A 24106-nucleotide genomic window follows, 5' to 3' on the forward strand; every position below is an offset into this window, starting at 1 on the left:
AGATAGGGTGATGATATGTTCAGCAAAAACACGTTTTTTTTCATGACAAACCACTTTGTAAAAAATTTAAAAAATGTTAAAAATCTTGGAAAAAAGTTATGATAAAAAATATGATTTTTAGGGGCCATTCACATACAACGACATATATCTCAAAAAGTATAAAAGATAGAAAAATCGTGTCTTCGTCAAAGTTGTTTCAAGTTGCCAATTCTACAACTTTGCCGAAGACACCATATGTCTATCTAAATGTTTTAAAAACAATTTTTCTATCTCACTGCTAGGTGGATTGATCACAAAACTTTTTTCGTCAAAAGTTGCGCTTTAATAAACCAAGAAACTTCTCCGAACAAACTATATCGCTAAAATGACGGGTTGGGCGCTATTCAAAAAGCGCATGAAATCGAGAAAATAAAACACAGTGCCTTGTAATCCCTTTAACCCTCTTAAGATTGCTAGACATGTGCTAGACTTAATTCTTTGAAACGGCTCATTAGGAGCTGGAGTCACAACGAGTAGAATTCATTCTGGAACGTTATCTCTTAACAATAGAAATTCGATCATAAAAGTGAGAAATCGTTCATAGCGAAACGGATAAGCATACTTTCAAAAATTCCATAAGAAATTCATTCAAAGGTTTCTTTGTGAACTTTCTCAAAAAACCCTGGAGAATTTTCTTGAAGTTTATGCAGTCATATTTGGAGACATTTCCTTCTAGATCTAGATATTGGTTTCCTCAAGAAAATTTCAGGTAGAATTCTAAGGAAAGACTTTTGAAAAAGCCTCTGATGGAATGGTCAAATATCCTCTTGAAAAAATCCTGCAGAAACTGCTGTTAGCACTCTTAGACGTAATAATTTGAGTAATTTCTGGCATATTCATGAGGCATTCTTTTGGAATTTCCTATCAATTTCCTGGATACAATGCCAGGAAGATTTGTTGATGAAAGTCTTAATGAAATACCTAAAATCATTCTAGGCGAACTCATGGCCTCAATGCCTGCAGTAATTATTGGAGGAGTTCAAGAGAGAATACATGAAGGTAATTCCTTTCGTTTTTTTTTTCAAAATCTTTGCTTATCTCTGTCTGATATAGTATTATTATTAACTTTGTGACATATGGGTTGTGGTTTAGTTTTAATCTAGGTTTTTGGAAGAATTCCTTACAGGTCTTTGTAGAAATTTCTGATACAAGTGCTCTTAAAGAGTTTCAGAAGCAAAATTAGTGTAATTTCTGAAAGATTCTAAAATTTCTTAGAAGATATTTTCCTGAAATTTCTTTGTGCAAACATTTTGATTATATGAAAATTGCATTTCTTCACAGTTTTTTGGAGTAATTTCCCTGGGAAGAATTTGAGATTTGAGAAGAGATTCATGGAGAACTGATGGATTTTTAAAGCAAAACAAATTTCTGTAAATTACTTAAGCAAAGCTTATTCAAAAGTAAAGAGTATTAGTATCACTTTTTAATTCATAGCTTTGAGTGAATTTTGCAAAGCCCAAGGAAGCGGATTATTGTAACACGTTGGCGTAGTGATTTTTTTTAGGTTTTCGCATTTTGCTCAGCAGTGCACTTCATTAAGCCCAAGAAAGCGGGTTAGCTTTTCGCATCGCCGAAGTGAAAATGTTGTTTCACTTTCGCTTCTCGATTGGCAGCTTCTAGTTGCACAGTCAAGGATGGAATATCGACTGGTGAGCTCGTTCCATGCTCTTGTTTCATATGAATTAAATATGATAGTACCGTAATCCGAATATGACTACGAAACTCTTACAAGTCATTTACTTTTTGAGTTATTTCAAAAATAAAAACACGTTGAACCGCGGAATATGCCTAAAGGTAGACAATTTTGAAAGGAAATTCTGCACTCTTAATAGTAGTTCGTTAATGTTGCTAAACTGAATAAACTTATTGAAGATTTAACGACGGAATCGTTTTCAGCGATGCCATTTTTAGTAACAACTGCATTTTCCTTGCTCATCCTTCTTTCTGGCGTTACGTCCCAACTGGGACAAAACCTGCTTCTCAGATTAGTGTTCTTATGAGCACTTCCACAGTTATTAACTGAGAGCTTTCTTTGCCGATTGACCATTTTTGCATGTGTATATCGTGTGGCAGATACGAAGATACTCTATGCCCTGGGAATCGAGAAAATTTCCTTTACGGAAAGATCCTCGACCAGCGGGATTCGAACCCACGACCCTCAGCATGGTCATGCTGAATAGCTGCGCGTTTACCGCTACGGCTATCGGGGCCTCCTTGCTCATATTATTTGCAGAACTCATGTGAGACATGAGTTTCCGGTAGTGCCATCCATAATTATAACAATCATTGATTAAAAAAATTCACAAATTTACGCATGAAATAAATGCAATTTTCGCAAAAGCCTCAATTTCCATTAGCTCATGAATGTAAAAACGAGAGGCACTACTCATGTTTTAAAAATGTTCCATAAATAAATGATTATTCAAACTGTTTTACGAGAAGGGTCATACCGATCAATGTTACTCCGGATTACGGTACACATTATTATCGAGATAGATTATGTTTATTTATTTCTTCAAAAATGGAATAAAACTTATTTCAAGTTTAATAGAATGTTTAAATGCAACATGTCTTATTTTTGTTTATTTAAGATAATTAAGTTCTTTGAATGGTTCCACGCAACAAATGACCATTTTTTTTTCTTTAGAGAGTCATAGGTGTCTTTTTGGATTGAGGTTACATGATAAGCATCATTGGTCTGAATCGTCATCAAAGATGTCGACATATTGTGCGCCCAGTCCGGTTTAATACAGATGGGTAGATTATTTTTACAATTTAGACATCGTTATTGACGTTTTTATGTTTAAGGTCTGTGTAGCCTTTGAATGATGATGATTTTCAGGTGATCTCTAGAGCCCTTAAAATAAAAAATGTGTCTTGCACTCCCATACTTGTACAAAATAGCTGTGCTTTTTTTGTCATAAAATTTGATGATTTTAGAATTAACAATCTCGCAGCACTGCTTTGCTCATGTATGAAAGATAATATCAATAAATACCAATAGGATACTGTCAAGACTTTTTCTAGCTCTATCTTAGGCATTGAAAGTTACGAAAACATTTGAGCTGTTTTATTTAACTCGCAATTTTTCGTAAGTGCTCATATCATTTTGAAAAACCTTTTTTGTCATATGTGTCAATTAAACAGTAATAATAATCTTGGTGAAATATCCACTCATTACTTCACATTCATGGCCTTTCACAATGTATCAAATTTGTCTTACTTTATTTAAACTTCTCAGTAAAAAAAATTTACGAGACAGAATGTTAAATCAAATAAGATTTCCTTCCGAGAAGATATCAAAGTTACCCTGTTATACGGTACTATTTAGAAATAATCTATTTTCTGCTAATTTTTGAAGAAGTTCTTGAAAAAGTTACTACAAAACCCTTAATTTAGCCCCTAAAACATTCCTGCTGTAAATTCTGGAAGAACTAAAATATTTGAAGAAATTTCGTGAAGAACATATGCCAAATCGTTTCCCGATCAGAAGCACATAATAAGATTATAACACATTTATATCAGCAGCAGTTATAATAAACAGAAGTTGATAACATTTTGTTATCAAAATAGCTTGGTTCTCAATTTGTTATATTTTTAGTAACACATGTATAACAACATTTGTTATATTTTTGCCATCGCAGTTTGTTGCAAATAACATTCGATGTCATGAACAGTAACACAGTTTGCTATAATTTTGTTATTTAGTAACATCCTTGCAACACATTCTGTAATAATTTTCATTTAAATTATATGTTATATTTTAGTTTAATTTGATGCAATTCTTGTTAGAATTCTTGTTATTTTAACCAGTAAAGGTACATGTTTTATAACAACTGGTGATATAAAAAAAATCATATCAGGGGAACACATTATGTTATAATCTTGTTTCTTCCGTCTGGTCGGGTTGTAGGGCAAGTGCTATTAGTGGAATATCAAGAAAAATATTTGTTGGAAATCATAAAAAAACTGATTGTGTATCCATGGAATATTTGTAAAAAAAATACTGAGAAGAAAAAGGAATCGTCTTCGTTTTTTGGGATAATTTTTTTTTTCAGAAAATCTCAGATTATATTTTGTAGGAGTTGTTTATTAATCTTCTTTTGAAGTTTTTTTAAACTAAAATATTAGACAAAAATTTACGGAGTCATTCGTGAAACTCTTCAACCATTCCAAAATAATCATAAATTTTTCGGAAGGGTTATTGAGTTTGAAGAAAGCCGTCAAATTTAGTTTAGTTAGTTTTTTCCGAAGTTTGTACATTTTGAGTCTTTGCATCAATTTCAATAAGGTACAGTTTTGATGGTTAATTAATCTTCTTTCTGGCATTGCATCATCACTGGGACAGAGCCTGCTTCTCAGCATAGTGTTCTTATGAGCACTCCCACAGTTATTAACTGAGAGCTTACTGTGCCAATGACCATTTTTGCATGCGTATATCGTATATCGTATATCGTATACTCTATGCCCTTTCGAAAAATTTAAAACCACAGACTTTTTCCTCTAGGGCCGTCTTCAAATGACATAGCAATTTTAGGGTGAAGAGGGGAGCATACGATTGTGTGACGAACCATATATTAGGCATGGTGAGATATGCTACTAGGGGGAGGGGATAATCAAACATTGGTTAAAATAGCAACGTCATTTATGGACACTGCCGTACTGTACTCCCATGGGGGGTTGCGAAAAACTAACATGACAGCGAAGTGGATCGTGTATCGGAGAAGCTTGGGGACCTATGTGTAGAAAAAAATCTTTTTGAAATACCTGAATATTTCGCTAAGGATTCTCTGAACAAATTCAAAATATATTTTTAATAAAATGCTAGAGTAATTTGTATTTTGATAAATCTCTAGAAAAATGTTTAGAGGAATATCTAAAGGACCTCTCTATTTTGAAATAACAAGTTATTCTGCTTATTCTGCTTTCAAATTCGTTAGCAAAATTCAGGTGAATTTCAGAATGATTGATTTCGGTAGATTCTTTTCATCTTCCAACAATTTTTGACATAAACCTGATTTCAAGTCGGGTTCCTAAAAATGTGTCATTCCATAAGCCAGATGACCCCCTCCTAGTACGCCCATGATTGTGGGGTGTACTTTTGCAGCATCATCAAGCCTCTCATCCCCCTCTCGCAGTCACTGCAGCCCAATGTGGCGTGCATTTTATGTGCGCTTTTCCACTTTTCCGAATCAGTTGCACGTTTGAACCCCCCACTAGCTATGAGTGGGTAAGGCAAAAGGGGTGGCGCCAAAGGACGTGCAGATGAATATTCAGTAAATGCCATTCCCGGTGTCACTTTTTCACCCGTCCATTTTCAGCTTAACCGCACTACTACCAGCGGCAGCTTCGACGCCTCGAGAGAAACAGAATGAGAGCGGGTTTTCCAGCAACAACGACAGTGAATTGTAGTGACAATGTAGTAACAATTTGTGTCTATTTCTGGTTGGACTAACTGGTTGTCTTCTGGATGGATGGGTTTTGTGTGGCGTTGATTCGTGGTTTGAATGACAGACGGATGGATTCTGGAGCTGAGGGCAGTGACACGAAAGTATTATACACTGAAAGCTCCGCTTACGGTCTTGAATAGCCCCAGTCAGTCGTTTGACTCATAACTTGATACTGTATGTATGTTTGAAACTCTATGGGTATGAGCCTTATTCATTAACTTCCGAGGGATCTCTGGTTACGCCTGTAGATTCGAAGGCCTTAATGAAATGCAATTTTTTTGGATGACCGCAAACAATTGGTGAATTCGAAACTATATAGGTCATATATTGAGGTTGTTTGAATGTAAACCTTATTCATAAGCACCATGAAGGTTATAAGTTACGCATGTAGATCTGAAATACATATTCAAATGAGTACTTTGTGAGTTACATGTCTTAGATCATCGCGAAGAACAACGATGGAGTTACGAAAATGGAATTTGCATAAATATGAGTACCGTAAATTGAAGTTCCAGTGTACAGACTCCTAAGGACCGCTACATTCCGTTCAAGTTTGCTCATTGGAAAAACAATGTATCAATTATGGCAAACTCTTCGAAACAATGCATTACCCTCTATTAAGAGCCATACTTAGTTGCAGAACACAATTTGTCATTCCTTTCGGCATGGCTCTCGAATGCTTTCGAAGCCCGCATCCCAGACACATTATTCATCCGGAAGTGCCTTCGTCGGCCACCGTCAGCACTTGCCGTACGAATCGTTCCAGGTTCCATTTTCAAGAGGATCTCCGATATTATCCGGAAGAGCGAGTGGAAGACAGACAGGACATCGCCACCAGGTCGTACGAAATGAGATTTAATCATTATTAGCTTATCGGCCTAAAGGCTGGTCGAGCGAATTCTACAGCACTGCCATTTGGGGTACGGTTTGGCCGTCGGTTGCAGTCATCCCCCGGTTTGCATAGGATTCCCTGCCTGACTTCGGTACGTGCTCGTATGTGTGATAAACATTATGTTGAACGTTTCGTCCGCCTGCCTCCTGCACCACAACCTTCAATGATCAGGTCATTATGCAAGATTGTTTGCGATTTTGTGCGTGCGTGAGACTTGGATATTGTTGTTTGAAAACATATGCTCGCATCAGCTCTCGAAACCCCTGTCTACTGAACCGTATTGAGGCACAGTTGGTAGAAACTGTCGAAAACTTGGTTTTCATTAGGATTGCATTTAGATTGTATTTTAATTGAAATGCAAAAACCTTTCTCCAGAAGCTGGCAAACTTGTCTCCAAAAGCTGGCAAGCTTCTCTCCAGAAGCTGGAAAGCTTCTCTCCAGAAGCTGGAAAACTTCTCTCCAGAGGCTGGAAAGCTTCTCGTCTAGAAGCTGGAAAACTTCTCGTCCATTAGCTGGAAAACTTCTCGTCCATTAGCTGGAAAGCTTCTCGTCCATTAGCTGGAAAGCTTCTCGTCCAGAAACTGGAAAGCTTCTCGTCCAGAAGCTGGAAAGCTTCACATCCAGGAACTGGAATACTTCTCTTCAAAACCTGAAAAGCTTCTCGTCCAGAAACTGCAAAGCATCTCGTCCAGAAGCTGGAAAGCTTCTCTCCAGAAGCTGGAATGCTTCTCTCCAGAAGCTGGAAAGCTTCTCGTCCAGAAGCTGGAAAGCTTCTCGTACAGAAGCTGGAAAACTTCACATCCAGGAACTGGAATACTTCTCTTCAAAACCTGGAAAGCTTCTCGTCCATTAGCTGGAAAGCTTCTCGTCCAGAAACTGGAAAGCTTCTCATCCAGAAGCTGGAAAGCTTCTCGTCCAGAAGCTGGAAAGCTTCTCTCCAGAAGCTGGAAAACTTATCTCCAGAAGCTGGAAAGCTTCTCTCCAGAAGCTGGAAAGCTTCTCGTCCATTAGCTGGAAAGCTTCTCGTCCATTAGCTGGAAAGCTTCTCGTCCAGAAACTGGAAAGCTTCTCGTCCAGAAGCTGGAAAGCTTCACATCCAGGAACTGGAATACTTCTCTTCAAAACCTGAAAAGCTTCTCGTCCAGAAGCTGCAAAGCATCTCGTCCAGAAGCTGGAAAGCTTCTCTCCAGAAGCTGGAATGCTTCTCTCCAGAAGCTGGAAAGCTTCTCTCCAGAAGCTGGAAAGCTTCTCTCCAGAAGCTGGAAAGCTTATCTCCAGAAGCTGGAAAGCTTCTCTCCAGAAGCTGGAAAGCTTCTCGTCCATTAGCTGGAAAGCTTCTCGTCCATTAGCTGGAAAGCTTCTCGTCCAGAAGCTGGAATGCTTCTCGTCCAGAAGCTGGAAAGCTTCACATCCAGGAACTGGAATACTTCTCTTCAAAACCTGGAAAGCTTCTCGTCCAGAAGCTGCAAAGCTTCTCGTCCAGAAGCTGGAAAGCTTCTCTCCAGAAGCTGAAAAGCTTCTCTCCAGAAGCTGGAAAGCTTCTCTCCAGAAGCTGGAAAACTTCTCTCCAGAGGCTGGAAAGCTTCTCTCCAGAAGCTGGAAAGCTTCTCGTCCAGAAGCTGGAAAGCTTCTCTCCAGAAGCTGGCAAGCTTCTCGTCCAGATGCTGGAAAGCTTCTCGTCCAGAAGCTGGAAAGCTTTTCGTCCAGAAGCTGGAAAGCTTCACGTCCAGGAACTGGAATACTTCTCTTCAAAACCTGGAAAGCTTCTCGTCCAGAAGCTGCAAAGCTTCTCGTCCAGAAGCTGGAAAGCTTCTCTCCAGAAGCTGGAAAGCTTCTCTCCAGAAGCTGGAAAGCTTCTCTCCAGAAGCTGGAAAACTTCTCTCCAGAGGCTGGAAAGCTTCTCTCCAGAAGCTGGCAAGCTTTTCGTCCAGAAGCTGGAAAGCTTCACGTCCAGGAACTGGAATACTTCTCTTCAAAACCTGGAAAGCTTCTCGTCCAGAAGCTGCAAAGCTTCTCGTCCAGAAGCTGGAAAGCTTCTCTCCAGAAGCTGGAAAGCTTCTCTCCAGAAGCTGGAAAACTTCTCGTCCAGAAGCTGGAAAGCTTCTCTCCAGAAGCTGGAAAGCTTCTCTCCAGAAGCTGGAAAGCTTCTCTCCAGAAGCTGGAAAACTTCTCTCCAGAGGCTGGAAAGCTTCTCGTCCAGAAGCTGGAAAGCTTCTCGTCCAGAAGCTGGAAAGCTTCACGTCCAGGAACTGGAATACTTCTCTTCAAAACCTGGAAAGCTTCTCGTCCAGAAGCTGCAAAGCTTCTCGTCCAGAAGCTGGAAAGCTTCTCTCCAGAAGCTGGAAAGCTTCTCTCCAGAAGCTGGAAAGCTTCTCTCCAGAAGCTGGAAAACTTCTCTCCAGAGGCTGGAAAGCTTCTCGTCCAGAAGCTGGAAAGCTTCTCGTCCAGAAGCTGGAAAGCTTTTCGTCCAGAAGCTGGAAAGCTTTTCGTCCAGAAGCTGGAAAGCTTCACGTCCAGGAACTGGAATACTTCTCTTCAAAACCTGGAAAGCTTCTCGTCCAGAAGCTGCAAAGCTTCTCGTCCAGAAGCTGGAAAGCTTCTCTCCAGAAGCTGGAAAGCTTCTCTCCAGAAGCTGGAAAGCTTCTCTCCAGAAGCTGGAAAACTTCTCTCCAGAGGCTGGAAAGCTTCTCTCCAGAAGCTGGAAAGCTTCTCGTCCAGAAGCTGGAAAGCTTCTCGTCCAGAAGCTGGAAAGCTTTTCGTCCAGAAGCTGGAAAGCTTCACGTCCAGGAACTGGAATACTTCTCTTCAAAAACCTGGAAAGCTTCTCGTCCAGAAGCTGCAAAGCTTCTCGTCCAGAAGCTGGAAAGCTTCTCTCCAGAAGCTGGAAAGCTTCTCTCCAGAAGCTGGAAAGCTTCTCTCCAGAAGCTGGAAAACTTCCCAGGCTGGAGCTTCTCCAGAAGCTGGAAAGCTTCTCTCCAGAAGCTGGAAAGCTTCCCCCTCGTCCAGAAGCTGGAAAGCTTTTCGTCCAGAAGCTGGAAAGCTTTTCGTCCAGAAGCTGGAAAGCTTCACGTCCAGGAACTGGAATACTTCTCTTCAAAACCTGGAAAGCTTCTCGTCCAGAAGCTGCAAAGCTTCTCGTCCAGAAGCTGGAAAGCTTCTCTCCAGAAGCTGAAAAGCTTCTCTCCAGAAGCTGGAAAGCTTCTCTCCAGAAGCTGGAAAACTTCTCTCCAGAGGCTGGAAAGCTTCTCTCCAGAAGCTGGAAAGCTTCTCGTCCAGAAGCTGGAAAGCTTCTCGTCCAGAAGCTGGAAAGCTTCTCTCCAGAAGCTGGAAAGCTTCTCTCCAGAAGCTGGAAAGCTTCTCTCCAGAAGCTGGAAAACTTCTCTCCAGAGGCTGGAAAGCTTCTCTCCAGAAGCTGGAAAGCTTCTCGTCCAGAAGCTGGAAAGCTTTTCGTCCAGAAGCTGGAAAGCTTTTCGTCCAGAAGCTGGAAAGCTTTTCGTCCAGAAGCTGGAAAGCTTCACGTCCAGGAACTGGAATACTTCTCTTCAAAACCTGGAAAGCTTCTCGTCCAGAAGCTGCAAAGCTTCTCGTCCAGAAGCTGGAAAGCTTCTCTCCAGAAGCTGGAAAGCTTCTCTCCAGAAGCTGAAAAGCTTCTCTCCAGAAGCTGGAAAGCTTCTCTCCAGAAGCTGGAAAACTTCTCTCCAGAGGCTGGAAAGCTTCTCTCCAGAAGCTGGAAAGCTTCTCGTCCAGAAGCTGGAAAGCTTCTCTCCAGAAGCTGGCAAGCTTCTCGTCCAGATGCTGGAAAGCTTCTCGTCCAGAAGCTGGAAAGCTTTTCGTCCAGAAGCTGGAAAGCTTCACGTCCAGGAACTGGAATACTTCTCTTCAAAACCTGGAAAGCTTCTCGTCCAGAAGCTGCAAAGCTTCTCGTCCAGAAGCTGGAAAGCTTCTCTCCAGAAGCTGGAAAGCTTCTCTCCAGAAGCTGGAAAGCTTCCTCGTCCAGAAGCTGGAAAGCTCTCGTCCATTAGCTGGACAGCCTTCTCGTCCATTAGCTGGAAAGCTTCTCGTCCAGAAACTGGAAAGCTTCTCGTCCAGGAAGCTGGAAAGCTTCAACATCCAGGAACTGGAATACTTCTCTTCACAACCTGAAAAAGCTTCTCGTCCATTAGCTGGAAGCTTCCCTCGGTCCAGAACTGGAAAAGCTTCTCCTCCAGAAGCTGGAAGGCTTCACATCCAGGAACTGGAATACTTCTCTTCAAAACCTGGAAGCTTCTCGTCCCATTAGCTGGAAAGCTTCTCGTCCAGAAACTGGAAAGGCTTCTCATCGCCAGAAGCTGGAAAGCTTCTCGTCCAGAACTGGAAACTTCTCTTCCAAAGCTGAAAGCTTCTCTCCAGAAGCTGGAAAGCTTCCTCCAGAAGCTGGAAAGCTTCCTCCAGAAGGATTTCTCTTCAGCGGAAAGCTTCTCTCCAAGCTGGAAAGCTTTCGTCCAGAACTGGAAGCTTCTCTCCAGAGCTGGAAAGCTTCATCGGCTGACTCCAGAAGCTGGAAAGCTTCTCCTTAGTAAACTCTCTAGAAGCTGGAAGCTTCTCGTCCAGAAGCTGAAAGCTTCGTCCAGAAGCTGGAAAGCTTCTCTCCAGAGCTGGAAAGCTTCTCTCCAGAAGCTGGAAAGCTTCTCTCCAGAAGCTGGAAAGCTTCTCTCCAGAAAGCTGGAAAGCTTCTCTCCAGAAGCTGGAAAGCTTTTCCTCCTCCAGAAGCTGGAAAGGCTTCTCGTCCAGAAGCTGGAAAGCTTCTCGTCCAGAAGCTGGAAAGCTTCTCTCCAGAAGCTGGAAAGCTTCTCGTCCAGAAGCTGGAAAGCTTCTCGTCCAGAAGCTGGAAAGCTTCTCTCCAGAACTGGAAATACTTCTCTTCCAGAAGCTGGAAAGCTTCTCGTCCAGAAGCTGGAAAGCTTCTCGTCCAGAAGCTGGAAAGCTTCTCTCCAGAAGCTGGAAAGCTTCTCTCCAGGAACTGGAATACTTCTCTTCAAAACCTGGAAAGCTTCTCGTCCAGAAGCTGCAAAGCTTCTCGTCCAGAAGCTGGAAAGCTTCTCTCCAGAAGCTGGAAAGCTTCTCTCCAGAAGCTGGAAAGCTTCTCTCCAGAAGCTGGAAAACTTCTCTCCAGAGGCTGGAAAGCTTCTCTCCAGAAGCTGGCAAGCTTTTCGTCCAGAAGCTGGAAAGCTTCACGTCCAGGAACTGGAATACTTCTCTTCAAAACCTGGAAAGCTTCTCGTCCAGAAGCTGCAAAGCTTCTCGTCCAGAAGCTGGAAAGCTTCTCTCCAGAAGCTGGAAAGCTTCTCTCCAGAAGCTGGAAAACTTCTCGTCCAGAAGCTGGAAAGCTTCTCTCCAGAAGCTGGAAAGCTTCTCTCCAGAAGCTGGAAAGCTTCTCGTCCAGAGCTGGAAAGCTTTTCGTCCAGAAGCTGGAAAAGCTTTTCGTCCAGAAGCTGGAAAAGCTTCACGTCCAGGAACTGGAATACTTCTCTTCAAAACCTGGAAAGCTTCTCGTCCAGAAGCTGCAAAGCTTCTCGTCCAGAAGCTGGAAAGCTTCTCGTCCAGAAGCTGGAAAAGCTTCTCTCCAGAAGCTGGAAAGCTTATCTCCAGAAGCTGGAAAGCTTCTCTCCAGAAGCTGGAAAGCTTCTCGTCCAAGCTGGAAAGCTTCTCTCCAAGCTGGAAAGCTTCTCGTCCAGAAGCTGGAAAGCTTCTCTCCAGAAGCTGGAAAGCTTCACTCCAGAACTGGAAACTTCTCTTCAAAGCTGGAAAGCTTCTCGTCCAGAAGCTGAAAGCTTCTCTCCAGAAGCTGGAAAGCTTCTCTCCAGAAGCTGAAAGCTTCTCTCCAGAAGCTGGAAAGCTTCTCTCCAGAAGCTGGAAACTTCTCTCCAGAAGCTGGAAAGCTTCTCTCCAGAAGCTGGAAAGCTTCTCTCCAGAAGCTGGAAAGCTTCTCTCCAGAAGCTGGAAAGCTTCTCTCCAGAGCTGGAAAGCTTCTCTCCAGAAGCTGGAAAGCTTTCTCCAGAAGCTGGAAAGCTTCACTCCAGAACTGGAAACTTCTCTTCAAAAGCTGGAAAGCTTCTCGTCCAGAAGCTGAAAGCTTCTCTCCAGAAGCTGGAAAGCTTCTCTCCAGAAGCTGGAAAGCTTCTCTCCAGAAGCTGGAAAGCTTCTCTCCAGAAGCTGGAAAGCTTCTCTCCAAGCTGGAAAGCTTCTCTCCAGAAGCTGGAAAGCTTTCGTCCAGAAGCTGGAAAGCTTCTCTCCAGAACTGGAAAGCTTCTCTCAAAGCTGGAAAGCTTCTCTCCAGAAGCTGAAAGCTTCTTCCAGAAGCTGGAAAGCTTCTCTCCAGAAGCTGGAAAGCTTCTCTCCAGAAGCTGGAAAGCTTCTCTCCAGAAGCTGGAAAGCTTCTCTCCAGAAGCTGGAAAGCTTCTCTCCAGAAGCTGGAAAGCTTCTCTCCAGAAGCTGGAAAGCTTCTCTCCAGAAGCTGGAAAGCTTTCTCCAGAAGCTGGAAAGCTTCACGTCCAGAACTGGAAACTTCTCTTCAAAGCTGGAAAGCTTCTCGTCCAGAAGCTGAAAGCTTCTCTCCAGAAGCTGGAAAGCTTCTCTCCAGAAGCTGGAAAGCTTCTCTCCAGAAGCTGGAAAGCTTCTCTCCAGAAGCTGGAAAGCTTCTCTCCAGAGCTGGAAAGCTTCTCTCCAGAAGCTGGAAAGCTTCTCTCCAGAAGCTGGAAAGCTTTCTCCAGAAGCTGGAAAGCTTTTCCAGAAGCTGGAAAGCTTCTCCAGAACTGGAAAGCTTCTCTCAAAGCTGGAAAGCTTCTCGTCCAGAAGCTGCAAAGCTTCTCGTCCAGAAGCTGGAAAGCTTCTCTCCAGAAGCTGGAAGCTTCTCTCCAGAAGCTGGAAAGCTTTCTCGTCCAGAAGCTGGAAAGCTTCTCTCCAGAGAGCTGGAAAAGCTTCTCGTCCAGAAGCTGGAAAGCTTCTCGTCCAGAAGCTGGAAAGCTTCTCGTCCAGAAGCTGGAAAGCTTTCGTCCAGAAGCTGGAAAGCTTCTCGTCAGAACTGGAAAGCTTCTCTCCAGAAACTGGAAAGCTTCTCGTCCAGAAGCTGGAAAGCTTCTCGTCCAGAAGCTGGAAAGCTTCTCTCCAGAAGCTGGAAAGCTTCTCTCCAGAAGCTGGAAAGCTTCTCTCCAGAAGCTGGAAAACTTCTCTCCAGAAGCTGGAAACTTCTCTCCAGAAGCTGGAAAGCTTCTCGTCCAGAAGCTGGAAAGCTTTTCGTCAGAAGCTGGAAAGCTTTTCGTCCAGAAGCTGGAAAGCTTCACTCCAGAACTGGAAACTTCTCTCAAAGCTGGAAAGCTTCTCTCCAGAAGCTGAAAGCTTCTCTCCAGAAGCTGGAAAGCTTCTCTCCAGAAGCTGAAAGCTTCTCTCCAGAAGCTGGAAAGCTTCTCTCCAGAAGCTGGAAAACTTCTCTCCAGAAGCTGGAAAGCTTCTCTCCAGAAGCTGGAAAGCTTCTCTCCAGAAGCTGGAAAGCTTCTCTCCAGAAGCTGGGCAAGGGCTTTCTCGTCCAGATGCTGGAAAGCTTCTCGTTCCAGAAGCTGGAAAGCTTTTCGTCCAGAAGCTGGGAAAGCTTCACGTCCAGGAACTGGAATACTTCTCTTCAAAACCTGGAAAAGCTTCTCGTCCAGAAGCTGGCAAAGCTTCTCGTCCAGAAGCTGGAAAGCTTCTCTCCAGAAGCTGAAAAGCTTCTCTCCAGAAGCTGGAAAGCTTCTCTCCAGAAAGCTGGAAAACTTCTCTCCAGAGGCTGGAAAGTTCTCTCCAGAAGCTGGAAAGCTTCTCTGTCCAGAAGCTGGGAAAGCTTTCTCGTCCAGAAGTGGAAAGCTTCTCTCCAGAAGCTGGGAAAGCTTCTCTCCAGAAGCTGGGGAAAGCTTCTCTCCAGAAGTCGGAAAACTTCTCTCCAGAGGCTGGAAAGCTTCTCTCCAGAAGCTGGAAAGCTTCTCGTCCAGAGCTGGAAAGCTTCGTCCAGAAGCTGGAAAGCTTTTCGTCCAGAAGCTGGAAAGCTTTTCGTCCAGAAGCTGGAAAGCTTTCCAACGGTCTCCAGGAACTGGAATACTTCTTCTTCAAAACCTGGGAAAGCTTCTCGTCCAGAAGCTGCAAAGCTTCTCGTCCAGAAGCTGGAAAGCTTCTCTCCAGAAGCTGGAAAGCTTCTCTCCAGAAGCTGAAAAGCTTCTCTCCAGAAGCTGGAAAGCTTCTCTCCAGAAGCTGGAAAACTTCTCTCCAGAGGCTGGAAAGCTTCTCTCCCAGAAGCTGGAAAGCTTCTCGTCCAGAAGCTGGAAAGCTTCTCGTCCAGAAGCTGGAAAGCTTCTCTCCAGAAGCTGGCAAGCTTCTCGTCCAGATGCTGGAAAGCTTCTCGTCCAGAAGCTGGGAAAGCTTTTCGTCCAGAAGCTGGAAAGCTTCACGTCCAGGAACTGGAATACTTCTCTTCAAAACCTGGAAAGCTTCTCGTCCAGAAGCTGCAAAGCTTCTCGTCCAGAAGCTGGAAAGCTTCTCTCCAGAAGCTGGGAAAGCTTCTCTCCAGAAGCTGGAAAGCTTCTCTCCAGAAGCTGGAAAACTTCTCTCCAGAGGCTGGAAAGCTTCTCTCCAGAAGCTGGCAAGCTTTTCGTCCAGAAGCTGGAAAGCTTCACGTCCAGGAACTGGAATACTTCTCTTCAAAACCTGGAAAGCTTCTCGTCCAGAAGCTGCAAAGCTTCTCGTCCAGAAGCTGGAAAGCTTCTCTCCAGAAGCTGGAAAGCTTCTCTCCAGAAGCTGGAAAACTTCTCGTCCAGAAGCTGGAAAGCTTCTCTCCAGAAGCTGGAAAGCTTCTCTCCAGAAGCTGGAAAGCTTCTCGTCCAGAAGCTGGAAAGCTTTTCGTCCAGAAGCTGGAAAGCTTTTCGTCCAGAAGCTGGAAAGCTTCACGTCCAGGAACTGGAATACTTCTCTTCAAAACCTGGAAAGCTTCTCGTCCAGAAGCTGCAAAGCTTCTCGTCCAGAAGCTGGAAAGCTTCTCTCCAGAAGCTGGAAAGCTTCTCTCCAGAAGCTGGAAAGCTTCTCTCCAGAAGCTGGAAACTTCTCTCCAGAGGCTGGAAAGCTTCTCGTCCAGAAGCTGGAAAGCTTCTCGTCCAGAAGCTGGAAAGCTTTTCGTCCAGAAGCTGGAAAGCTTTTCGTCCAGAAGCTGGAAAGCTTCACGTCCAGGAACTGGAATACTTCTCTTCAAAACCTGGAAAGCTTCTCGTCCAGAAGCTGCAAAGCTTCTCGTCCAGAAGCTGGAAAGCTTCTCTCCAGAAGCTGGAAAGCTTCTCTCCAGAAGCTGGAAAGCTTCTCTCCAGAAGCTGGAAAACTTCTCTCCAGAGGCTGGAAAGCTTCTCTCCAGAAGCTGGAAAGCTTCTCGTCCAGAAGCTGGAAAGCTTCTCGTCCAGAAGCTGGAAAGCTTCTCGTCCAGAAGCTGGAAAGCTTTTCGTCCAGAAGCTGGAAAGCTTCACGTCCAGGAACTGGAATACTTCTCTTCAAAAACCTGGAAAGCTTCTCGTCCAGAAGCTGCAAAGCTTCTCGTCCAGAAGCTGGAAAGCTTCTCTCCAGAAGCTGGAAAGCTTCTCTCCAGAAGCTGGAAAGCTTCTCTCCAGAAGCTGGAAAACTTCTCTCCAGAGGCTGGAAAGCTTCTCTCCAGAAGCTGGAAAGCTTCTCGTCCAGAAGCTGGAAAGCTTTTCGTCCAGAAGCTGGAAAGCTTTTCGTCCAGAAGCTGGAAAGCTTCACGTCCAGGAACTGGAATACTTCTCTTCAAAACCTGGAAAGCTTCTCGTCCAGAAGCTGCAAAGCTTCTCGTCCAGAAGCTGGAAAGCTTCTCTCCAGAAGCTGAAAAGCTTCTCTCCAGAAGCTGGAAAGCTTCTCTCCAGAAGCTGGAAAACTTCTCTCCAGAGGCTGGAAAGCTTCTCTCCAGAAGCTGGAAAGCTTCTCGTCCAGAAGCTGGAAAGCTTCTCTCCAGAAGCTGGCAAGCTTCTCGTCCAGATGCTGGAAAGCTTCTCGTCCAGAAGCTGGAAAGCTTTTCGTCCAGAAGCTGGAAAGCTTCACGTCCAGGAACTGGAATACTTCTCTTCAAAACCTGGAAAGCTTCTCGTCCAGAAGCTGCAAAGCTTCTCGTCCAGAAGCTGGAAAGCTTCTCTCCAGAAGCTGAAAAGCTTCTCTCCAGAAGCTGGAAAGCTTCTCTCCAGAAGCTGGAAAACTTCTCTCCAGAGGCTGGAAAGCTTCTCTCCAGAAGCTGGAAAGCTTCTCGTCCAGAAGCTGGAAAGCTTCTCGTCCAGAAGCTGGAAAGCTTCTCTCCAGAAGCTGGAAAGCTTCTCTCCAGAAGCTGGAAAGCTTCTCTCCAGAAGCTGGAAAACTTCTCTCCAGAGGCTGGAAAGCTTCTCTCCAGAAGCTGGAAAGCTTCTCGTCCAGAAGCTGGAAAGCTTTTCGTCCAGAAGCTGGAAAGCTTTTCGTCCAGAAGCTGGAAAGCTTCACGTCCAGGAACTGGAATACTTCTCTTCAAAACCTGGAAAGCTTCTCGTCCAGAAGCTGCAAAGCTTCTCGTCCAGAAGCTGGAAAGCTTCTCTCCAGAAGCTGAAAAGCTTCTCTCCAGAAGCTGGAAAGCTTCTCTCCAGAAGCTGGAAAACTTCTCTCCAGAGGCTGGAAAGCTTCTCTCCAGAAGCTGGAAAGCTTTTCGTCCAGAAGCTGGAAAGCTTCACATCCAGGAACTGGAATACTTCTCTTCAAAACCTGGAAATCTTCTCTTCAGAAGCTGGAAAGCTTGTCTCCAGAAGCTGGCAAGTTTCTCTACAGAAGCTGGAAAGCTTCTTTCCAGAAGCTGGAAAGCTTCTTTCCAGAAGCTGGAAAACTTCTCGTCCATTAGCTGGAAAGCTTCTCGTCCAGAAGCTGGAAAGCTTCTCTTCCAGAAGCTGGAAAGCTTCTCGTCCACAAGCTGGAAAGCTTCTCGTCCAGAAGCTGGAAAGTTTTTCATCTAGAAGCTTCTCGTCCAGAAGCTAGAAAGCTTCTCTCCAGAAGCTGGAAATTTTCTCTACAGATTTTCTCCTAGAAGCTTGAGAATTGTCTCTGGCTTTGGATTCAATATGATAACAATATATCTTTTTTGTCATTTGTTGCAATTTCTACCCACTGTGCAATGGTCGTTCTGCAACATCATGCGTTCGTTCTTCGGTGCCTCTGGGGGCTTTCAATAAGTGCAAACATATTGCTTCTGGTGTCCGGCTCCGCTGTCGGTATGATTTATATTTGCTATAAATATAAATTAATATGCTTTGATTCGGGCAGACGTACGGCACAGAATGTCCTAGTCGGAAAGGACCCGTTTTCTAACTAACAACAAAACCGCAATCAGTTGGTTTGGTTCGGTCGAATGCATTTGCACTAACAAACCCCGGAAAACGGTATGAGCTTCTGGCTTTCCAAAATATTAGAGAACGCTGGCCGCCCAAAGGCAAGTAAGGCGCCCAACATCAAGCTAAATTGAAGCTGATTGTCTCTAACTGTGTTGCTGCCTGCTGACATGATATTTTCGTGGATTTGTGGTACCTGCATGTAATCTAATTATGATTACTGCTCCCGGAAAAGCCTAACAAGGTTTCGACATCATATATAAAATCATATTTGAATCGGATAGAAATCGAATTTGAAGTTTTAAGTCTATCGAGTATGTTAAAGCTCAATCATTATTTTGCAATATGGAGCCGAATTTTATCAATTTGTTTTAACAAGCAGTCCTCCAGACAAAACCCAACTAATAGGCATTTATCCTGCAGCGTTTATAGGAATTGATTCACCATTGTACATTCGTCCATTGTCAACTTTAAATTGTCAATTTACTAACGCCACTTCCATTTATCTCTCACCCCACAGAAACCAACTGTTCGGACGATAAGTTTCGCTGCAAAAGCGGTCGATGCATTCCGAAGCACTGGCAGTGCGATGGCGAGAACGACTGCTCCGACGGTTCCGACGAGGATTCGGAAAAGTGCCGTAAGTACCCATCGGTGTCGTACACGGTGGCCTGTTTGTGTGTATACCTTCAGGCGCTCCTGCTTTTTCCTTGCTTTCTTTTCCGTGTGCTTTTATATTTCGTTTTAATTGCTTTTTTTGCCTCTTTTCTTGCCTCTAACCATACATGCTTCGGTGAATGTGTGATGCACAATGTTTTGTCGCTAACGCTACTACTCCGCAGTCAATAAAACCTGTCCCTCCAATGAGGTCATGTGCAAGAGCGGAGACCGCTGCATTCCGCGGGGTTGGCTCTGCGATCGGGAACCGGACTGCCCCGATGGATCCGACGAGAAGGACTGCAGTAAGAATCTTTGGTTTTGCGTTACGAAGTACACGCAGCGAACTGGACTATCGAATTTCATACATTTTGCCTTATGAAAGGTGGAACGATTATTGCAATACGAACGCTTTATGTATCGTTTTAGCGTCACTCCACATCAAGGCGTCGATTGGCGCGTGGTGTACGCTCGGGCCTATCGATCGCAAGGTTCTTGGTTCGATTCCAGGTTGCCGCGTCAAACGTTTTTTGTTTTCAAATTCTGGTTTCATAAGGCAAATTTATGAATTTCAACCCGATTTCTTGTGGCGAATTTTCATAAGGGGTTCCTATGTTTATCGATAGTCCATTTGCCTGAGTGTATGAATGGAAAATCTCTTCTCTATCGAACATTCTAGATCGGCTTTAAAATCGACGTTAAATGAACAGAGATGGTTCGCTCCGCTGTCCGGGAGTCTGTGTTCAGCTCTGATTGTGTTGGGAACCAGTTGCCCAACCAATCAGACCCCTTAATTAGACAGTAGTTCACTCCTGTCGGCGATGGCCGCGCCGACGAACGCCATTAGTAGTGTCCGGACAGCAGTAATGCAATCACAAAGTAAACGGACGTGACCATCTGGATGTCTCAGAGTTTTTCAACCATGAGACCGCGGTTCATTTGAATGCTTTTTTTTTTGCTGTAGCCATTCATCTCCCTTAGTTGCAATTTAGCTTGTAACATATTTGTTCAATCAAGGCTTATCTTGACATCCATACCTGGGGGTGCAAACTTGATATCAACAGCCAGGCTGCTATCAAGCCAAAATTTTCATCAAAATGATCCGATATGGGGCTCTGCACTGTTTTGATTTCGTATGCGATTTTGACGTTTACTGGCCTTGTTGTTTACTAATGTCGTGAAGGAGTAAAAGAGAGGGACATATTATTGTGCAGAGCCCCATGCCTAAAAGTGAGTGGATCATCACGCTAAAAAATGTTACACATTTTATGTGACACACAAACTATCAACTGCTGAAGAAAAAATTTAATCTGAGAGAGAGGAGACAGCTAGCTTAGATTGCGAGCTCCCAAAAGTCAAGGGAACCTGTCACCAACTGTCACTGGAAAACCCTCACATTCAAAGAGCAGAGCGTGCAAAACCGTCAAAGTGCAAGTAAAAGTAATTAAAATTTCTATGTGTTTTTCGATGATTTGAAATTTAAAAATTGAATAACTTAATATAGTTGTGTCACAGACAAACAGACGTAACACTTAGAACAAATTTCTTCTAAATCCATCGTCCAGTTTACACTACCATCATCTGGTGAGCATGTTGCACGAAAAGGTGTTTCGTGCAACAAGACCGGCAGATGGCGGTAGTGTGAAACGTCAAACGCGAAGGAAAATGATGTGCGCGCCTCTGGTTGTGAGATTTGTAACATAGCGAATTTGAAATGATCGTTAAATGAGTGGTCGATGGAAATTTCATCAGTGTTACGACTGTTTGTCTGTGGTTGTGTGTTGCCAAATTGCTAATGATGTTTTTTTTATATTCCCATGCTTTTCCTTCCATAGTGAACAACAAGAAGTGAATAATTTTGACCAAAATAAGTTAATCTGTCTATTGTGTACAACTTAAGAATTAACAAAAGAAGGCAAGAAAGCATGCCAACTGTCAGTGAGCTGTCTCCTCTCTCTTAGGTTTTATTTAGTCTTATTTATGCGTATTTTTTCAGAACTTTTGTGAAATACATTTTCAACTAAACTACGACCAGAAACTATCTGATTCAACTGATTCATTGTGTTTATTGTCTGCAACAAACTGTAGAAGCTTTGCGTGAAGTATTTTAAACGTGCACCTTGAAAATGGTTTCTTGCAGCAAACAAACAACGGTTAGAACTGGTGGAAAAAATTGTGTTCAAATTGAATGACCAAAATGCTCGAGACCGCACCCGTCAGATCCATACTTTCTTTTATATTTCATCTAACTTCTAGACTATTTTTTTTTTGACGTAGAACTACGTCTTTCTTCTCTATACAGGAGTGAAATTGGAATTTCAAAACCAAGAGCGTTACGTTGGCATGAAATATTTTAAACGTTTATAACTTTTCGCTGGCTTAACGAAATTTCTTGATTAGCACCTCAATCGAAAGACAAGACATCAAAGCTTCATGTCGTTTACTTACTGAATCCCAAATACCTGTTCAAATAGTTTAATAACTGTTTTAAAAGAGAACATTGATTTCAAGCAAATCTATAAATATGGGTGGCTAGAGAAAATTTGACGTCATTTGCTTTTCACTCTCCGATTGGCTCGCATCTCAGCAAGCGACAGATCGGCTGACCGGGCATGCTTCTCAGGCACAGACATCGATAGCGAAGGACGCCCCCGTTTGTCTTGCTTCGTTCAAATCAAACTGTTGAGCGAGCGAGAGAAGATGCCGTCCGAAGATAAAGCCATCACTGCTGCCACCGCCAAGAAGAAGAAGAGGAAGCAGTCCGCAGGAGAATTTGCGGTCGAACTGTGAACACGGTCGGGCGAGCCACTCTCGCTTTGTGGTTCACCACTTGTTTGCGTTCACCCAGCCATCGTCATCGCCGCCGCAAATTTCTTCGGCCGAGGAGCTGTTGACCCGCGCTTCAAAATTTCGACTCGTGATGAAATCATCATTGGTGGTCAAGAAGCACCATTAGGAGCAAATACCAGAAGCCCCCTGAGTTTTGCTGGTCCGAGCAGTGTTATTTATCCGTAACAACATCGAAGCTAACAAAGCCATCGGTTCTTTTCAGAGCCATCAAATTTGTGGAAAAGAGTTAAAAGAGAAATATTTGCGTCTTTATTTATAACTGCTAATATTCCTAAATCAATTCCACGGCTTCATACAAAATTTCATTTGTCATGAATAATTTATGACTCAACCATTAGAGATTGTATTCGCGAACGCTGCTGCAGTGCCGTCGGGTGGGTGCTCAACATTTTATAACGATTGTAAAATAGTGGCTTTTCCAACAGCGCCTTTTATGTTCCATATTTTATGGGAACACTTTGATTATGAAAATTATCACATGTAACAAAATTGCGACATATTTAGAATGCTTTTGAAAAGACATTCTCATTGAACAATTGTAATAATTTTGGCACTCATGGATCAGAAATTTACCTTCATAATAAAGAAAACTATTGATTATCAATAGCTCGTATTAAATATTTAGGGAATGTAAATCATTCCAACAATTAATGTTCGACCAAATTCTCACGTATTAGCATTCTCCGCAATTTTCAAGTAATTCCAAGCCCAACACATTATTGGCACATACCCATTTCCCAGATTGGTCGATCAGAAAGCGAAGAGCACAAAAGGGAGGAGCATCATCTGCTATTCTAAGGTTATAAAACATGCTGCCTTCGTCGAATTCAGTTTCATTCCATTTCAGCTTTCGAGCTGGTAAGAGCTCCTCCGAACTTGCTTAGCGAGAAGTACCTCGCTTCTAGAATCCTGCTGAGCTGTTAATCCAGAATCTGGTTTGTGAAATCGCTCAAGATTTCAAGATTGAACTACGTTTCCAGATTTCAACTAAATCCCTGTGATCCGCTACTCTTTTGCTGTTGTGCACCCATGAAATATTCAGCTGGTTTGTCGAATTAACAGAGAACTTATTCACATCTTCTTCTTCTTCTTCTTCTTGGCATTAACGTCCTCACTAGGACAGAGCCTGCTTCTCAACTTATGAGTTCTTATGAGCACTTCCACAGTTATTAACTGAGAGCTTTCTTTGCCAAAGTTTCCATTTTTGCATTCCATTTATGCCCAGGGAAGTCAAGAAAATTTCCATTACGAAAAGATCCTGGACCGACCGGGAATCGAACCCAGACACCTTCAGCATGGCTTTGCTTTGTAGCCGCGGACTCTAACCATTCGGCTAAGGAAGGTCCCAACTTATTCACATGCATTTGCAACTTTTTCGATTTTCCATACAAAATGACCAACATTGGTAATTTAGATCTCAGTTATTTATGGACCGATTCGAATTGAACTTTTACAGAGCATCAGATATATCTTGAATTTTAACATATATTTTTGAATAATTTTTCCAATCACGAGTTTATAAGTAATAACGGTTTGACTAAAGTGTAATTTTCGACGAAAAATTCAAAACTTTTTATCTCAAAATCTGATAGCCCTACACAAAAACTGTCTTCAGCAAACTTATTCATCTCGTCAAAATCTACAACTTTGGTGAAGATACCATGAAGCTATTCCTTCAATATGTTCAGTTATGTCAATTATAAAAAAATAGTCAAAAAATTTATTATTGTCAAACCGTTACTGCTTTTCAACGTGTGATTGGAAAAATCACTCAAAAATATATGTTAAAATTAAAGTTATGTCTGACATTCTGTGATAATTTCATTCAAATCGGTCCATAAATAACTGAGATATAATTTATCAAAGTTGGTCATTTTGCATGAACAATAAAAAAAACCAAGAGCGTTACGATGGCATGAAGTATTTTAAACGTTTATAACTTTTTGCTGGATCAACGAAATACCTTGATAAGCACCTCAATCGAAAGACAAAACATCAAAGGTTCATTTCGTTTACTTACTGAATCCCACATACATGTTCAAATAGTTTAATAACTGTTTTAAAAGAGAACGTTGATTTCAACCAAATCTATAAACATGGGGTGCTAGAGAAAAGATGACGCCATTTGCTTTTCACTCTTCGCTTGGGTCGCATCTCAGTAGGCAGCAGGTCGGCTTGCTCTGACCGGGCGTGCTTCTCAGGCACAGACATCGATAGCGAAGGACCTCCCCGTTTGTCTTGCTTCGCTCAAATCGAACTGTCGAGCGAGCGAGAGAAGATGCCGTCCAAAGCCAAAGTCATCACCGCTGCCGCCGCCAAGAAGAAGAAGAAGAGGAAGCAGTCCACAGGAGAATTTGCGGTCGAACTGTGAACACGGTCGGGCGAATCATTCTCGCTTTGTGGTTCACCGCTTGTTTGCGTTCACCCAGCCATCATCATCGCCGCCATCTTCAGATTTCGACTTAAGCCCGGTGTTACTGTTGTGCGCCATCCACGCCACGAAACTTTCGGTTCGTCGTATAAGCAAATAACTTGCTCAAATTTATACATTTGAGTTGAGGATTCCCCGTTTGACCATGGCAATCAACTGATAACATCCAGCAGTGTTATTTATCTGTAAAAGCATCAAAGCTAACAAAGCCATCGGCCCTTTTCAGGGCCATCAAATTAGTGGAAAAGAGTTGAAAGAGAAATATTTCCGACTTTATTTATGACTTCTTATATTGCTAAATCAATTTCACAGCTTCATACAAAATTTCATTTGTCATGAATAATTTATGACTTAACAATTTGAGACTGTAATCGCGGGCGCTGCTGCAGTG

The 24106-nt window shown here is 43.0% G+C and overlaps 1 protein-coding gene across 18 annotated transcripts in view; it reads left to right on the forward strand.

Annotated features, from left to right (window-relative positions):
* LOC5576021 (very low-density lipoprotein receptor) overlaps nucleotides 1–24106 on the forward strand; it is a 1100036-nt gene that overhangs the window by 742626 nt on the left and 333304 nt on the right. For 14 of the 18 annotated variants that reach the window (XM_021855964.1, XM_021855956.1, XM_021855970.1 and 11 more), the window contains 2 exons: nucleotides 18298–18417; nucleotides 18620–18739. In XM_021855964.1, the coding sequence (XP_021711656.1) occupies nucleotides 18298–18417; nucleotides 18620–18739 (240 nt within the window). The remainder of the gene's footprint in view (nucleotides 1–18297; nucleotides 18418–18619; nucleotides 18740–24106) is intronic. The other 4 variants (XM_021855966.1, XM_021855968.1, XM_021855973.1 and 1 more) reach the window with 1 other exon arrangement.

The sequence above is a fragment of the Aedes aegypti genome, chromosome 3 (assembly GCF_002204515.2).
Source record: "Aedes aegypti strain LVP_AGWG chromosome 3, AaegL5.0 Primary Assembly, whole genome shotgun sequence".
In the NCBI taxonomy this organism is placed as follows: Eukaryota; Metazoa; Arthropoda; class Insecta; order Diptera; family Culicidae; genus Aedes; species Aedes aegypti.